At 44.8% G+C, this 18056-nt stretch overlaps 1 protein-coding gene across 1 annotated transcript; it reads left to right on the top strand.

The window, feature by feature from the left end:
- Positions 1–198: 198 nt before the first annotated feature.
- On the top strand, positions 199–8311 carry LOC124469019 (adenylosuccinate synthetase isozyme 1 B). The gene is made up of 13 exons (XM_047022101.1): positions 199–517; positions 3168–3270; positions 3621–3683; positions 3808–3858; positions 4371–4437; positions 4649–4756; positions 4843–4924; positions 5204–5330; positions 5640–5794; positions 6796–6920; positions 7324–7421; positions 7584–7733; positions 7888–8311. Exons 1-13 carry the CDS (start codon positions 359–361, stop codon positions 7938–7940), a joined length of 1341 nt encoding a protein of 446 aa, XP_046878057.1. The 5' UTR covers positions 199–358; the 3' UTR covers positions 7941–8311.
- The last annotated feature ends 9745 nt before the right edge of the window (positions 8312–18056 follow it).

Genomic DNA, 18056 nt, shown 5'->3' with positions numbered 1-18056 from the left:
ATAATTGACTATCTGACTTGGAACAATAGGTTCGATTATAAATCATATTTTTTAAGGGTTTGTGAAACACTATGTAAATGGTTTGTTACTGGCCTTGCTCTTTCAGGTTTGTGTGCTGTGTTATTCATTTTACTCAGAGCAGAGAACAAAGGAAACACTGATTATTGGGTCATCAGTTGAGTGCTTGGGATTTAGGCTATTGAAACAGCCTACTGGTCGGACAGAGTTGGGTTCGCTCGTCTCGCCTCTGACATCAAGAGGCAACACGTCTTTGGTTACTCATTTAGATAACGGCGGTTTCACCCTTACAGTCACGCACTCCGTACGGGTTGTTGTTTTAATAGGCTACGAAGCGAACATGTCGAGCAACAAGAATTCCAACACTGGGCTAAAGCGGTCTAGAAATGACACAGGAAACAAAGTTAGCGTTGTGCTTGGCGCTCAATGGGGTGATGAAGGAAAAGGGAAAGTGGTCGACCTTTTGGCCACGGAGTCGGACATTATTTGCAGATGTCAGGTGAGATTATAAAAACAGGACAACTGACACGTCTTTCTTATCTGACTTAAGTTTTTCTGTTGCAATGCTCATGTTCACTCAAGGAAGCTGCTTTTTAAGGCCATGTTTGCATGCCTATTGAAGCCCATGTCTCCTAATTTCTTAAAAGAATATTCACCCCACATGAAGCATTTTTAACGTTTTGTTTTGATTGACGCAGGCTATATGAAGTAGGTCTAGTCTCAAGGTGTTTATGGATGTAACTCAACATGCAGGCTGTCAGGAGTGTCACAGGCATGGAGGTAACAGTTTGTGTCTAGTTGTCAAGCTCTTCAGAAATATGAGGGACGGTAGTATTACCTTCAACATGCATTCTGCAGCCTGATAAATAGCATGGTGCTTAAAAGTAAATAAACGCAACTGCTGCATATGCAAGGCGCTAGTCGAATTTTACTTTGAATACTTGTCCAATGTTTGGATGAGTCATGTCAACATTATTATTAAGGAACAGAAATGTGATCACAGCAATGATCACATTTCAGTCTGTGTGTTCTCTATATAGTCCACTTGACCTTAACCTGACCTAGTATCTGCTCGCATTTTCAGATATTAAAATTATACCCAAATATCTCCTGTCTAGTTAATGTCACTATTATCACATTTGGTTGTTGAATGATGGCAAATAAGTGGCCTAGTCAATCATTGAATACTCTGATTATTAACAGTACAGTTAATTGTACCTCAGTAGACAGTTGCTGGACGTAAGGATCGTAAGTGAAAACTAGATTCCCGTTGAAGAGGCAATTAAATTATTGAGACAATTGGTATTTGTCCAGATTGGTTTAACTGTGGACCAATTGAGAAAGCCAGTGGACAGCTGTAGATACCTCATTAGGGCTACTAAAATATAATGTCCCAAGGTCACTCATATAATGTGGGCCTATAAGTTGTATTTCATATAACCCTGTTAAAGTATGTTAGTCAAGCAGGAATTTGCTGAAAATGTATCAACTGCACGATGAAACAATGGGGACCAAGTCAAAATAATGTGTCAAATTCTAACCGTTTAACCGTTTTACAGCTAAAGATAGGAACAGTTGGAAAGCAGCAACAAGGATGTGTTTCTGTGGGTTTTTGTTGAGAGGGAGCACTGTGCCAAACATGTTAGCATTAGGACTGGAAGCTTTTTCTTTGGCATGCAGAAAGTCATGGGTTGAGGGTGGACATCCTCGTAACAAATGTTATTTGGTTTCCCTGGTGGGCATTCCCTGTCAGGACGTCTGTAAAGAAAGGTGATACATTCAAAAAAATAAACACCAAACTTTAATGAGATTAGAAGATACTTTTAACACCCCCAAACCAAAGACCAACAAGTTTGCTCATCCATTTCTCCTAATAACTTAAATTACCTTAAAAGCTCATTAAGTCATGCCTAATTCAACAACAAAGGATGACTGTATTCCTCAACTCATCACCTCAGAGCTCTCTTATCCCGGGCCTTAGGTGAGCTTATGTCAGCTTCTGGGTCAGATGCCCTTCCCCTGTTGCTTGCCGGCCAGTGTACCCACCACCAAAGACGGGGTCACATTCCTGACAAAGTACAGATACATGAGAAGGACAGACTGTACTCCAACCTACCTCTACCCCCCTCCTTCCCCTACCCCTCAGACACATGTATTCCGGGCTCGATAAAGGTGGAGTAGGCGTGGGGGGTAGAGCAGGAAGTGTGTGAGGGGGGGGGGTGATGACACTGTCCCGATAGCTGTTGCTAAAATAGCTCATGCTGTTGGTGTGCGTCAAACTGCCGTGCAGTCTGATGTGGCTAGAACTATATCCCCAGGCTCCCCCTGGAATGCTGGCGTGATCAGCCAACCCTGTGTGTGTGTGTGTTTCTGCTCTCTGACTTTGTGGATCATTCGATCACATTCCATCGATCCACAAATTATGCATTTTCACCCACTGTCCAGACATCCAGTTTTGCAGAATAAGTACAACATAAAACATACATACTGTGTTATTCAGCTTAAAGTATGTCTAAATGCAAAATGTCACACGCTATGTCATGACATGGTCGTGTAATTCATAAGTAAACGACCATTGTGACCACAGTAGGCTACCCACATGAGTTGTACATGGATCAAGCATTTACAGCTAAATGAATTAAGTGACAGCCATCAGCCACACATAATGTGACCTAGGTACCAACTGCAGGTTCTGGGGCTGGCATGTGCCCGGCTGAGACCGATCTGCAGATTTGATGCCCAGCAGAAGGGCATCTGGTAAGACAGGGCTTTGTTTCAGATGTCACAGGAAACTTGGTTGTGTGGAGGAGACGTCACTTATATCCTTCAATGTCTGTAAGCATTGGTCCCGACGATAATTACAATACGAGATTAGTACATTTATGCATTTTAGCAGACGCTTTTAGTAGGAAGCAGTTCATGCGTCAACTTTGTTTCCATTGTGTATCGTTTGTTGTCACCTCTTTCCCTGACAGGTAGTTGTCACCAGATGTCTTCTATTGTATGAATGTCTTATTTGTAAATAGTTTGATATGACATAGTATTGTTTATTGACATTTGTATCATTAGTCAAAGTTTGATTTGGTGGTAGTTAAAGTTGATTCAACAAACAAAGTGCTCAAAAGAACTTGCTGGATCTCTACCTACAGGGAGGTAACAATGCTGGCCACACAGTGGTGGTGGATGGTACAGAATATGACTTCCACCTTCTCCCCAGTGGGATCATTAACACAAAAGCTACATCCCTGATTGGTAGGTACTCATCTGTGATTGCTTGCACGTTTTACTCTGTGGTGTTTTGCGTTACTGTCATAAACAAATGAGTGTGCACATAAATTTAGATGCTCAACAGTGCATTTAGAAGTGCTCTGTGTGTGCTTGGTCACAACATGGAATGCTTTGTCAATGCTGTCAGGGGCCCAGGCAAAGGCCAGGTTGGAAAAAGCTATAAAGAATATTTTAGCAAACAATGGTCTGGAAAACATGTTTTTGGAGAGATGACCAATGCCCAAAACACCAGTGTTCGTTTAAAATGAAACATGTTTGCACCAAACTCAATTACCCAATGACTCAATTATTTCGGTTCTCCTCTGACTCTGCAGGCAACGGAGTGGTCATTCATCTTCCAGGGTTGTTTGAGGAAGGAGATAAAAATGAAAAGAAAGGTCAGTTGAAATTGTAATATTTAGTTGGTTGTTCATATTGTGTTAAACTACTCAATGCAAATAATTACTGAACTCTGAGTGAATTGAGTGGTGGGCATAACTGTATTGTTTTTAATCTCTGCAGGCCTCACAAACTGGCAGAAGCGATTGGTGATCTCGGACAGGGCGCACATTGGTACGTTTCTCACAGAAAATAGATGAATTTAGACCAGGGGCAGAGGTCATGCAATGTATTTCAGATAGGTCTCTAAGCAAGGCAGACTAGTTTTCTTTGCGTGAGAATTGTTGAACATATATATACAAAACCTTAGTGTTTATTGATTTATCACACACACACAACTTTTTATCAAACCATGCTTAAACAATTGAAACAATGAATGAATATACTTCACAGTTATAAATATAACACGTTCTGTATTATTCACACTGCTACTATATAAATACATCCAAAGGGCTCTTTGACAAGTCCAACCACTGTTTGGAAATAAGTTATGGAATATGTTTTACAGCTCTAGTAAACAGTTGCTGCAGGCCTTTCAGTACGATTGGATCACTGTACAGTAACTAGCCAGCCACACATATCATATAAGGCTCACATGTTTGGCACATGTTACGGAAGAATTTACAGCACTCCATTTATGTGTCAGTGTAAAATAGCTTCTCTTCCTCTGTGTCCCTCGGTGCCAGTGTTCGACTTCCACCAGGAAGTAGACGGGCTACAGGAAATTCAGAGACAAGCTCAGGAAGGAAAAAAGTAAGGACAGCAAATGCTAAAGTTTGGCATTCTCCATGATATCATTGTCATTGCTGGATACCAATGTTTTTTTTCTGCAATTGATCTGTAAATGATCTGCTATTCGGAGATAGACATTTTCTAGCCAAGTGAAAAGGTTAAAAACCTCCCTAATTGCCTAATTGAGCCCTAATTATTACACGTTCTCTCACTGATCATTTACCCTGTAAAGTATTGGCACAACAAAGAAAGGCATCGGACCCACTTATGCCAGTAAAGCATCCCGTACGGGGCTGCGCATCTGTGACCTGCTAGCTGACTTCAAAGACTTCTCTGCCAGGTATGAACCCCTGAACATCCCCTGGAGCCAAAATAACAATGGCAAGTGTTTTCTGAGTAATGTAGTCCACTGTACATTGGTTTTAGGTTCAAAATACTCGCCCAGCAGTACCAGTCCATGTTCCCAACGCTGGAGATTGACATTGAGGGACAGCTTAAAAAATTGCGGGTGGGTCGAGGTTTCTGTGTGTTTTGTATGTGTACAATTAATTCTGCATAGTCACACACACACACACACGTGAGGATTCTGGAGACAGATATGTCAACATATCTCCCTTACCTCATGTACCCCATGGCTTTAACCTATAATCCTCTCTGGCACAGGGCTGGACCTATTATAAGCACATGAGAAGCATAGCAATGGATAATTACCATACAGTTGTCTTCTGTAGCTCTGTCTTGCTAAATCTCACCACGTCAGGCCTTCACTCTCTCCCTCGTACCACAGGAGTATGCTGAGAGGATAAGGCCCATGGTGAGAGATGGTGTCTATTTCATGTACGAAGCTATTCACGGACCACCAAAGACAATCCTGGTGGAGGGGGCAAATGCTGCCCTGCTTGACATTGACTTTGGTAAGGGAATACCCTACTCAGCACTTTTTTGAAAACGTCTACTTGTCTGGAGGACGTTTTCATCGAGTAGCATTGGTTGTTAATTTAGGGTGTACAAACAGTCAAACTTAACAGGTATTCAGGATGTAAACATGCATCTCAGTAGTACTTTATATATAACTTCTGCCTCAGTGCTGAACATCTGTTAACTCTATAATGAAATAAAACACAGTCATGGTATCGACAGGTTCAAATCATCTCTAGCTCAGCACACCTCAAATCGAATGTCTCTGCTCTCTGGCACCCTCTCATCTGGCTCTCGTTCTACAGGTACGTACCCATTTGTGACCTCATCAAACTGCACCGTGGGTGGTGTGTGCACCGGGCTGGGCATCCCCCCTCTGAGTATCAGTGACGTGTACGGTGTGGTGAAGGCCTACACTACCAGGGTTGGCATCGGGGCATTCCCCACCGAGCAACTCAATGTAAGTCATCATACTTGGTAAACCTATAAGAAAACCAGGAAGTGTAAGCAAAAGTGACCCAATTTTCGAACACTTTCAGACTCTTTTTTTTCTTTCTCACATTTTCTCAATGCTAAAACTTTGGGTGAACCCTTGAGAACTTTAGTATGATGCAGCTGTGTGGATGCTGTAGAGTTTATGTTGGTGCTTTTAGTTTTTTGGTTGTTGCAGTTTCTGTTACCAATATTTCCTTATTTAGAAAAACAGACCAAAACAGCCCATCCCAGGTTTGGGAATAACATCTAAATGGAATACAGAACAAAACAAAGACATTGGCAGTAACAACCAACAGACAGGTGCAAGAAGAACATGATATGGAACCAGCACGTCACAACATTAAACCTCACAACGATATTTTGATCCTCCATTCACACACACTCTACCCTACATGTTGATTATATATGGAACAATTAGGGCTCATTCATTCAATGATTCATTCATTCATCTATTCATTCATCCACCCTGACAGAAGACATTCCACCATTATCGCGTTGGCTCAGGGCTTCTCAGAGCACCACTCTTGGAATGCGGGACCTTTAGAACAGCGTGACATTGGTCACATGCTCGGCAATCATAAGAGACATGTGCAGAGGGCTGGGTCAGGGGTCAGCATGATCGCTCAGTTATGTGCCTCGCAGGCTATGCAGTGGTGCATTCTTGTTGCTGATTCAATCACTTGCCTCAGGTCTGTTACAAATCATCACAATTGTGTCTCTGTCTGCGGATGTCAAGATTGAGGAGAGACTGATTTTGTTAGGTCTTTGCAGATTGTTGACCACGAGTTGTCTGTCTGCATCAGGAGAATGTTATCCTGTGTTTTCATCTATTTAAAAACGATGGTGATGTGCATTTCTTAGTAGACGTGCTTGGTTTGGTTGCATGTCAGGTTTGCTAGTCACAGTTCTGAGATCTTCTGTCCACCATACAGGAAGTTGAGATCTGCTCCTCTGTCAACCTTTCAGGAAGTTGGTGAACTGCTGCAGACCCGGGGTCACGAAGTGGGTGTGACAACTGGGAGGAAGCGGCGCTGTGGTTGGCTGGATCTGGTCATCCTGCGCTACGCCAACATGATCAATGGCTTCACTGCGTGAGTGATGGAGCAGGGTCTCCTGCTTTAGGAGATTGAAATACTTCCTTTGTTTGCATCCACATTACGCTTTGGGAACTTTGGGAAGCAGTTGCAATTACTAATGTAATTTTTTATGACCTGGCCAGTAATTAGCAGGAGGCCTCATTGTAAAAACTACAGAAGGGAACCCAATCGTAATTTTGTTTTGGAACGAATAAGGCCATGGCAAGGTCAATCCATTCATCAATTGTTGGCAAAAAATACTTTGGTAAACATCTTACATTGTACTTAATGTGTACTGTTAATGTTTAATGTCATGTGGAACGCATGATGAAGATACTCTTTGTTATTCTGCCACCAAGTGGTCATCAGGGGATCTGCCTTCAATACAGCTGTTTCAGTAGCTTGTTTCTGATCGCAGGTTTGCTTTAACCAAACTGGATATCCTAGATGTGCTGGATGAAATTAAAGTGGGTATGGCTTACAAACTCAATGGCAAAACTATCCCCTATTTCCCAGGTAAGATAAAGTTGATATTTGTTTGAATAGAGGGGGTTGGTACTTTGCATGTACCAGAAAGAGTTCCGAACTGCCATTTAACATGGTAAACATTCCAAATGTACATACAGAAGTATCTTGAGAGATGTTGTGAGACCTTGTATTCCCTGACTATATCCTCAGCAAACATGGATGTTCTCCAGAAGGTGGAGGTGGAATATGAAAAACTTCCAGGCTGGAGGAGTGACACCTCAGGCTGCAGGAAGTGGGATGACCTTCCTCCCAAGGCTCAGAACTACATCCGCTTTGTAGAGAACCAGGTTGGCGTGCCCAGTAAGTTTGAACAAAAAAATAATTTCTGTAATGCTCTCAGGAATGCTACACTGTGCACCAAAATTGACCTGAGATATAGATAGATTGTCAACTTTTTACATACTGTAGGAATGGCATAGTATTATTCTTTCTCATTATCTCTCTCTGTCTCCAGTCAAATGGGTCGGAGTTGGCAAGTCCAGGGAGTCTATGATCCAGATGTTTTAGCAGACACCAACGTCTCTCTCCTTCTCTCCACAAGGAAGGATTAAGATGCTCATGATTTTAGATGACATTCTTAGTTTTCCCTTAGCCCAAACCCTGACTTTCTTGTTCACACTGCACCCCCAAAATAAATTGCCTCTACTGCAGCTCCATTTTGTAAGTGTCTATCACATGTTACTTGTCACGGCCACAGCCGTGCCCCCTTGTTTTCGGTTTTGCCCTGCCCTAGTGTTTCCCTGTGTCTGTCATTGTCTCGTTGTGTCTCGTTCAGTGGTTTCAGTTCTCGTTTGTCTCATCATGTCCACCTGTGTCTTGTTTGGTTCTGTGTATTTAGGTTCCTGTTTTGGGTCCAGTCTTTGTCTTGTCCTTATCCTTGTTACTGTGAGTACATGGTCTGTTCCTGTTTCAAGAATAAACCCTTTGTTAGTCTGGCCACTCCTGCGTTTGGGTCCTACCCCACTACTCCACGTAACATTACTTGTCGCTAAATGAGTCCTGCTGTAGTGTATTTGATCACGTACAGCATTGGTTATCAATCAGAGTATGCACTTGAAAGTCACCCATACTTAGGTCAAGTATAACCCAACTTCCTTAATGTGTACACTGCCCTGTATACCAAGTGTCAATTCAACACTGCACTCTTGTGTCACAATTACCCATCACTCTTGTCCAGTTGTTTTCGTCCACACACAGCATTTGTTTTCACTTTTTTTCACCTTTACTGATAGATGGTAAAGATTATTGGCCAGTTATTTGTTGCTGAACACAAGCTGCTAAAATACAACCACTCTTCATCCGTAAAAACAGTTGTCAAATGCAGCGCTCAGTGGCCCGCATATTATGGCGTTGCCTTTTTATTCATATGTTACCATTAACACACAAATGCACTACTGTATTGTTAAGAATTTATGTCTATTCTGTTTTACTGAATAAGTAGGTGTGACAATATTGAGATTTTAGTCCCCGTCAACTAAAGTAATTACATGTTCAAACTGTGACACAACAATGCCCTAAGGTTTCCAAGAGCAATATATTAAAGAAGTGGAAATCCGATATGCAAATAAATCTGCTGCACAAATTAAACTTTGTCTGTTTTTATATCTACAAAATCACCAGTACTGATTACTGTTCTTAAAATGCAGATTCTTGTGTACTTTCAAGACCCAAAATCCCTCACTAGGTCAAGTCTCTTCCATAGACTAGAGTTCTAAAAACTAAAGTTTCAAACACACCAAAACTTACATCAGGTGCATTTTATCTTTGTTTCATATGTCACTGATAATACGGACAGGTACATTTATTATGTTTTTCATAGGAAAGCATATACAATCCTAACAATATTTTGAACTACCCAAACAATAAATAACCAATAACCACAAGCATACACAAGTGAATGTGAATCTTTTTTATTTTATTTATAATTTAGGGATGTTAGCTAATATCAACTCTTGGAGTGGTCAGTATATTACATTTCGCATGTAACTTTTTTTGGGGTGGTCTTGCTTTCCATTATTGGCAAAATCCTCAATGAGTTAATACAATTTCAAAACCTAAGGCATTTGCTCTGAAAACAAGCTGAATTAAATAAACTACATCACAGTTCTAAATGATCCACACAGTGTCACATGGATGAATTCATTTAATTTAGACTAAATATAAAAATGTCCACACCTAATCCATCTACTTTCGAACCAGCAAATGATTTGAGAGATTTTAAGTGGTGATTACAAAGGGAGAAATTGTAACATAAACATACATCAACAGACTGAAGTTTCTGGCTTTTCTTGAAGCTGGGGGTTCCAGCTTTCAAGGGTCCATTTGCCAAGATGTCTGGACATATTGACTACACACATTAGGGTGGGAGAGATGGAAGAGTATGGAGTGCACTCGCATCGTGCCCCAGTTGTTGGTTGTTGGTTCTGAGTAATCTCCTATGAAAGCTTGTCAAGAAAGCACCTCAATGCATATGAATTGTACTATTCACAGTCAGCTTCATGAGATGTATACCTGTGCATGTCACATGCCCAACCTTTGATACATGGCCCTTTGTCGTGATGGAGGTGTCAAAAAGAGAAATGGCCAACTGTAGCCATGAAGGAAAGCACCTAAGCATCGTGTTCAGATACACATTGGTGTTCAAATATTGCTCAATTGATATCAAGGGACCTTATGTGGGCCAGAAAAACATCCCCCACACCATAACAACACTACCACCAGCTTGTACTGTCAACACCATGCTTAATCTATGGGCTTTTTCACTCATGCCAAACACTGACTCATGCAAGAATCTAGATCAGCAGCAGGAAGCAACAGGATGTGTCAGAGCAGTGGATGTTTTTCCTCCCCTCAGTAGGCCAGTGTTGGTGATTGCATGCCCATGGGTGACCCCTTCTGCTGATGGAAATAGAGGAACTCACAGAGGCAGTCAACTGCTGTGGCCCATGCTTGACAAACCCGTAACGTGCGGCCTGAGACGGCGTTCTGTACACCACTAATGGACTGCACTGTTATCTGTGTGTCTGTGGTGTGCTTGTTGGCTAACTGAGTGTATGTCCACACGTCTAGCTGGCTGGACACATCCCATTTGTGAGCTCTATACCATTTTGCTGTAGACTGGAGAGAAAAAATGCAGCAATATCACAAACTTTGTCAAACTGGAACAAATAGACCAGTAATTGTGTTTCATGAATCTTAAGTGGCTACATATCTGGGTCAAGTACTTCACATGGTTTACATAACTTTACTTTTACACAGTTACAGTTCATTCTGCAAACAGTCACTTATTTATCTGTCAGTTGTTAAGATACAAATACAATACATAAACATACATACATTCAAATACAGTGCCCTCCAAAAGTATTGGAACAGTGAGGCCAATTCCTTTATTTTTGCTGTAGACTGAAAACATTTGGGCTTGACATCAAACGATGAATGTGAAACCAGAGATCAACGTTTCAGCTTTTATTTCCAGGTATTTACATCAGGATCTGATGCACAAATTAGAAAATATCACCTTTTTGTTCGAACCCACCCATTTGTCACGTGAGCAAAAGTATTGGAACATGTGACTGACAGGTGTGTTTTGTTGCCCAGGTGTGTCCTATTACATACATTATTCAATCAATAAATACCACTGAATGTCTACACTCAGGTTCAGATTGGGTAAGATAGGTTTTGTCTATGCAGACTGTATTCAGAGGTGAAAACAACATGAAAACCAGAGCGCTGTCTTTGGGTGAAAAACAAGCAATTGTGAGTCTTAGAAAAGATGGAAAATCAATCAGAGCCATTGCAGAAACATTGGCCATAGCCAGTACAACCATTTGGAATGTCCTGAAGAAGAAGAAAACTACTGGTGTACTAAGTAACAGACGTCGAACAGGTAGACCAAGGAAAACATCAGCAGTTGATGACAGAAACATTGTGAGAGCTGTAAAGAAAGACCCTAAAACAACTGTTAATGAGATCAGCAACAACCTCCAGATGGCAGGAGTGAAGGTATCACTATCTACTGTTCGCAGAAGACTTCATGAACAAAAGTACAAGGGCTACACCAGAAGATGCAAACCACTCATTAGCAAGAAGAATAGGAAGGCCAGGCTGGAATTTGCCAAAAAGTACAGAGATGAACCTCAAAAATTATGGGACAAAGTTTTATGGACTGATGAGACAAAGATTAACTTTTACCAAAGTGATGGAAAGGCTAAAGTTTGGAGAAAGAAAGGAACTGCTCATGATCCCAAACACACAAGCTCATCTGTGAAACACGGTGGAGGTAATGTCATGGCTTGGGCTTGCATGGCTTCTTCTGGGACGGGCTCATTAATCTTCATTGAGGATGTAACACATGATGGCAGCAGCAAAATGAACTCGGAAGTCTACAGAAACATTTTGTCTGCCAATTTAAGGAAAGATGCAACCAAACTGATTGGCAGAGCCTTCATCATGCAGCAAGATAACGACCCAAAACACACTGCCAAAACAACAAAGGAGTTCATCAGGGGCAAGAAATGGAAGGTATTAGACTGGCCAAGTCAATCTCCAGACTTAAACCCTATAGAGCATGCATTTTACCTGCTTAAGAGGAGACTGAAGGGAGGAACCCCACAAAACAAACAACAACTGAAAGAGGCTGCAGTGAAAGCCTGGGAAAGCATCAAAAAGGAAGAATGCAAAAGTTTGGTGACGTCAATGGGTCACAGACTTGCTGCAGTTATTGAAAGCAAAGGATTTGCAACTAAATATTAAGTCTTATTCACTTAAATATGTTTTAAGTATATCTGTTCCAATACTTTTGATCACATGACAAATGGGTGGATTCAAACAAAATGTGATATTTTCTTAGTTGTGCATCAGATCCTGATGTAAATACCTGGAAATAAAAGCTGAAACGTTGATCTCTGGTCTCACGTTCATTATTTGATGTCAAGCCCAAATGTTTTCAGTCTACAGCAAAAATAAAGGAATTCGCCTCACTGTTCCAATACTTTTGGAGGGCACTGTATATAAATATACATAACCGAGACTGTCCAAGTAAGAAGTGTTGCACTTGGTTCATACATATCTTCAGCAAATGATATACGCATGGGGGGAAAAACAGGGAACCCTTTGAATACATCAGATAATTATTTTCTAGTTATCAGATTAATTGCTCACTCCAATCTAATTACAACAAATGATTCTCATCCCATTCGTCACACCTGATACCCTGATGACCTAAAGGGTACCTTCCAAGTGTTCTCTCCGATGGCCGTCGACAGTTCACTTCCTTGAAGAGGATACTTCCTTGAAAATTGCCAATTACGATTCTTTTACAGAGAACCGGGAAGAAACAGGTTAGAGGTAAATCAGATAGAAACCTTGCTGGTCATTCTCATCTTGTTACCGGTGGCCATTTTGGGGATTTTACTGACATGAAATCCATAGTTGCTGTGAGACGTAGTTACCGGTCGGTGTCTTGGATCTTTAAGCAACAGTAAATCCATTGTTTTTGTGAGAAACTGTGTTCTGAACTGTTGCTGCAGGGGAGAACAAGAACATAAAGTCACCCGTGTCCCTATTTAATGTGTTTAGGGCACATTCAGCATCATCTGGCTATTACCTTGACATTTTTGCATCTGTCTGATGTTTCCTGTTCTCGGCTAAAGCCAATACAAACCTAATTTACAATACAAAACATTTTCAACATGGGCTATTTTGGTTGCTGCTGATGACTATAATGAGGGTGCACATGTAACAATATGTTACAACATACATTTCCTCATGATTTGTCTCTTGTCGGTGCAATGTTGGACAACAACATATAGCCTAAAAATAGTATAACGCAGGAACACTTGTTTTAGCAGATAATGAGCTTTCTTATCTTCTGTGTGCTACAGACCTTGGTTTTCTGTGGTTGTTGAATCATATAGCCTGCAAGTGTATACTTTCACTCCATGATGTTTTAAGGTGCTTCAGATAATTCATATTCAAATGTGTAATGATGGTTCAGGAACAAACAATTATGTACAATGTTTCCATTGGGGTGGGTCATTTGGCCATTGGACATTGGTGTTGGGCAGGTATCCCATAGCAAAAACCTTTGTTGTAAAACCCAAACTGTTTATGGGCAAACCAGACAAGACCGGGAGAGCTGGAGAAGAACGTTGCTGCCGTGTCATTTGCTTTCACAGACTGGCACTCAGCACTCTGCACAGTGGGGGTGTCTGTGGGTCCTGGCACACCATCTGCCTCTCATTTTGTTGTCTGCTCCTTCCCTCTTTCTCCATCTCTCTCTTTCTTTCTTTCTTTCTTTCTCTCTCCCTCTCTCTCTCTCTCTCTCTCTCTCTCTCTCTCTCTCTCTCTCTCTCTCTCTTTCTCTCTTTCTCTCTCTCTCTCATTCTCTCTGTTTCTCGTTGCATTAACCCTCCCTTCATCTCCGACCTTTCCATACAGTATCTTCAACTCAATCTTCCCCTCCTTGAGTCACCACCTTACCGCGGTGGAGGGGTTTGCGTGTCCTAGTGATCCTGGAAGCTATGTTGTCGGGGGCTTCATGCCCCTGGTAGGGTCACCCAAGGCAAACAGGTTCCAGGTGAAAGACCAGACAAAGAGTGGCTCAAAAAACCAACCATGAAGAAATACAACAATGGTTCTCAGTTGCCCCTGCCCGGAAGCGGGTCACCGGGGCCCCCCCCCTGGAGCCAGGCCCGGGGGTGGGGCTCGATGGCGAGCGCCTGGTGGCCGGGCCTTTTCCCATGGGGCCCGGTCGGGCACAGCCCGAAGAGACAACGTGGGACCCTCTTCCAGTGGGCTCACCATCCGCAGGAGGGGTCATGGGGGTCGGGTGCAGTGTGAGACGGGCGGCGGCCGAAGGCGGGGGCCTTGGCGGTCCGATCCTCGGCTGCAAAAGTTAGCTTTAGGGACGTGGAACGTCACCTCGCTGGCGGGAAAGGAGCCTGAGCTGGTGCGCGAGGTAGAGAGTTTCCGGCTAGATATAGTCGGCCTCGCCTCGACGCACAGCGTGGGCTCCGGAACCAGTCTCCTTGAGAGGGGCTGGACTCTCTTCCACTCTGGAGTTGCCCTTGGTGAGAGGCGTCGAGCTGGGGTGGGAATACTGGTTTCCCCTCGGTTCGGCGCCTGTACATTGGGGTTCACCCCGGTGGACGAGAGGGTAGCCTCCCTCCGCCTTCGGGTGGGGGGACGGGTCCTCACTGTCGTTTGTGCTTATGCACCAAACGGCAGCTCAGAGTACCCACCCTTTTTGGAGTCTCTGGGGGGGGTGCTGGAAAGCGCTCCTCCTGGGGATTCCCTCGTCCTCCTGGGGGACTTCAATGCTCATGTGGGCAATGACAGTGAGACCTGGAGGGGCGTGATTGGGAGGAACGGCCCCCCCGATCTGAACCCGAGTGGTGTTTTGTTGTTGGACTTCTGTGCTAGACACGGTTTGTCCATAACGAACACCATGTTCAAGCATAAGGGTGTCCATATGTGCACCTGGCACCAGGACACCCGAGGTCTCAGTTCGATGATCGACTTTGTAGTCGTGTCATCGGACTTGGGGCCGCATGTCTTGGACACTCGGGTGAGGAGAGGGGCGGAGCTGTCAACTGATCACCACCTGGTGGTGAGTTGGCTTCGATGGTGGGGGAGGACGCCGGTCAGGCCTGGCAGGCCCAAACGTAATGTGAGGGTCTGCTGGGAACGTCTGGCGGAACCCTCTGTCAGAAGGAGCTTCAACTCCCACCTCCGGGAGAGCTTCGATCATGTCTCGGGGGGGGCCGGGGACATTGAGTCCGAATGGGCCATGTTCCGGGCCTCCATTGTTGAAGCGGCTGACCGGAGCTGCGGCCGCAGGGCGGTCGGTGCATGTCGCGGCGGTAACCCTCGGACCCGGTGGTGGACTCCGGAGGTGAGGGATGCCGTCAAGCTGAAGAAGGAGGCCTATCGGACTTTATTGGCTGGTAGGACTCCAGAGGCAGCTGATGTGTACCGGCAGGCCAAGCGGAACGCGGCTTTGGCGGTCGCGGAGGCAAAAACCCGGGCATGGGAGGAGTTCGGCGAGGCCATGGAGAATGACTTCCGAACGGCTTCAAAAAGGTTCTGGACCGCCATCCGGCGGCTCAGGAGGGGGAAGCAGTGCTCTGTCAACACTGTATACGGTGGGGATGGTGCGCTGCTGACCTCGACGGGGGACGTCCTGGATCGGTGGAAGGAATACTTCGAAGACCTCCTTAATTCCACCAACACGCTTTCCGACGTGGAGGCAGAGTCTGGGGACATCGGGGGGGGCCCTTCTATCTCTGGGGCTGAGGTCGCCGAGGTGGTTGAAAAGCTCCGCGGTGGCAGGGCCCCTGGGGTGGATGAGGTCCGCCCGGAGTTCCTTAAGGCTCTGGATGTTGTAGGGCTGTCTTGGTTGACACGACTCTGCAACATCGCGTGGACATCGGGGACAGTGCCTCTGGACTGGCAGACCGGGGTGGTGGTTCCCCTCTTTAAAAAGGGGGACCGGAGGGTGTGCTCCAACTTTAGGGGGATCACACTCCTCAGCCTCCCTGGGAAAGTCTATTCAGGGGTCCTGGAGAGGAGGGTCCGTCGGATTGTCGAACCTCGGATTCAGGAGGAGCAATGTGGTTTTCGTCCTGGCCGTGGAACAGTGGACCAGCTTTATACCCTCCGCGGAGTCCTGGAGGGTACATGGGAGTTCGCCCAACCAGTCTACACATGTTTTGTGGATTTGGAAAAGGCGTTCGACCGTGTCCCTCGGGGGCTCATGTGGGGGGTGCTCCGAGAGTACGGGGTACCGGATTTCCTGATCGGGGCTGTCCGGTCCCTGTACGACCGGTGCCAGAGTTTGGTCCGCATTGCCGGTAGTAAGTCGAACTTGTTTCCGGTGAGGGTTGGACTCCGCCAGGGCTGCCCTATGTCACCGATTCTGTTCATTACCTATATGGACAGAATTTCTAGGCGCAGCCAGGGTGTTGAGGGGGTCCGGTTTGGTGACCTCAGGATCGGGTCGCTGCTTTTTGCGGATGATGTGGTCCTGTTGGCTTCATCGGGCCGTGACCTTCAGCTCTCACTGGAGCGGTTCGCAACCGAATGTGAAGCGGCTGGGATGCGAATCAGCACCTCCAAATCTGAGGCCATGGTAATCGACCGGAAAAGGGTGGAGTGCCATCTCCGGGTCGGGGAGGAGATCCTGAACCAAGCGGAGGAGTTCAAGTATCTCGGGGTCTTGTTCACGAGTGAGGGAAGAATGGAGCGCGAGGTCGACAGGCGGATCGGTGCGGCGTCCGCAGTGATGCGGGCTCTGCATCGGTCCGTCGTGGTGAAGAAGGAGCTGAGTCGAAAGGCGAAGCTCTCTATTTACCAGTCGATCTACGTTCCTACCCTCACCTATGGTCACGAACTATGGGTAGTGACCGAAAGAACGAGATCGCGAATACAAGCGGCCGAAATGAGCTTTCTCCGTAGGGTGTCCGGGCTCTCCCTTAGAGATAGGGTGAGAAGCTCGGTCATCCGGGAGGGGCTCAGAGTAGAACCGCTGCTCCTCCGCGTCGAGAGGAGCCAGCTGAGGTGGCTCGGGCATCTGATTAGGATGCCTCCTGGACGCCTCCCTGGTGAGGTGTTCCGGGCACGTCCCACTGGGAAGAGGCCCCGGGGAAGACCCAGGACACGCTGGAGGGACTATGTCTCTCGGCTGGCCTGGGAACGCCTTGGGGTCCCCCAGGAAGAGCTGGCGGAAGTGGCCGGGGGGAGGGAAGTCTGGGCCTCCCTGCTTAGGTCGCTGCCCCCGCGACCCGATCCCCGGACAAGCGGCAGATGACGACGACGACGACGATCTTCAACTCATTTCAGTTTCTCCCTCAGTTCTTTCTCTCAACTTTTCTCATTTTCACTTTTGATATTATCGGCTCTTTTTTTTCATGTCATCTCGTTCTTTCTGTCTTTTCCATTCCTCCCATTGAAGCAGTCACACAAGACATTTGTGTATATTTCTTTTTTGTCATATCTGAAAATAATACAGGAAATAATATCTCAGCGGTTTGGCACGGAATGTCCCTGTTTGATGATTCTTAACGGGTAAAAGAGAAAGCTAATACCACAGAAAAACAGTTCTCGGCAGGTGTCTGCTTGTCTTGGGCAGTGCCTTATTTACTTTATTTCCCCCTTTGAACAAAAATAAAACAAAAGCTTGCATCACTAAAATATGTCATCACAAAGACCCGAGGGAAAATTTCTTATGAGCAGATCCCATCTCATTAATTAGATTTAAGAGCTCCATTTTATCCTGTAGTTGTGTGACTGTAAGAAAACACTGGAGGAGAAGAAAAGGTGGCAGATGCTTGGGCAATCTGACCTATGCTTGGGGAGTTGGGCTTCAAATAGCAGAGAGAAAGAGATAGAGAGTCAGAGAGAGAAAAAGAGAGTTGTGCATCATCAATGCCAAGGCTTCTACTGTTCAGCTGTATGTGACTGTCACTGTCTTTACAACATTTGTTCTATTTACTGAATTTGTTGTTGTAAGAAATTGGGTCTGTTTTTTGAGTTCAGTTTAATTTCAATTTTGTGTTGCACTTAAGCTGTATGTAACCTACACACATCTGAACAAAAATAAACTCAAATGAGATTTTCATTTAC

This window comes from Hypomesus transpacificus, chromosome 6, assembly GCF_021917145.1.
Source record: "Hypomesus transpacificus isolate Combined female chromosome 6, fHypTra1, whole genome shotgun sequence".
Classification (NCBI taxonomy): domain Eukaryota; kingdom Metazoa; phylum Chordata; class Actinopteri; order Osmeriformes; family Osmeridae; genus Hypomesus; species Hypomesus transpacificus.
The sequence above is the reverse complement of the archived record's forward strand: the minus strand, read 5'-3'. Positions and strand labels throughout refer to the sequence as shown.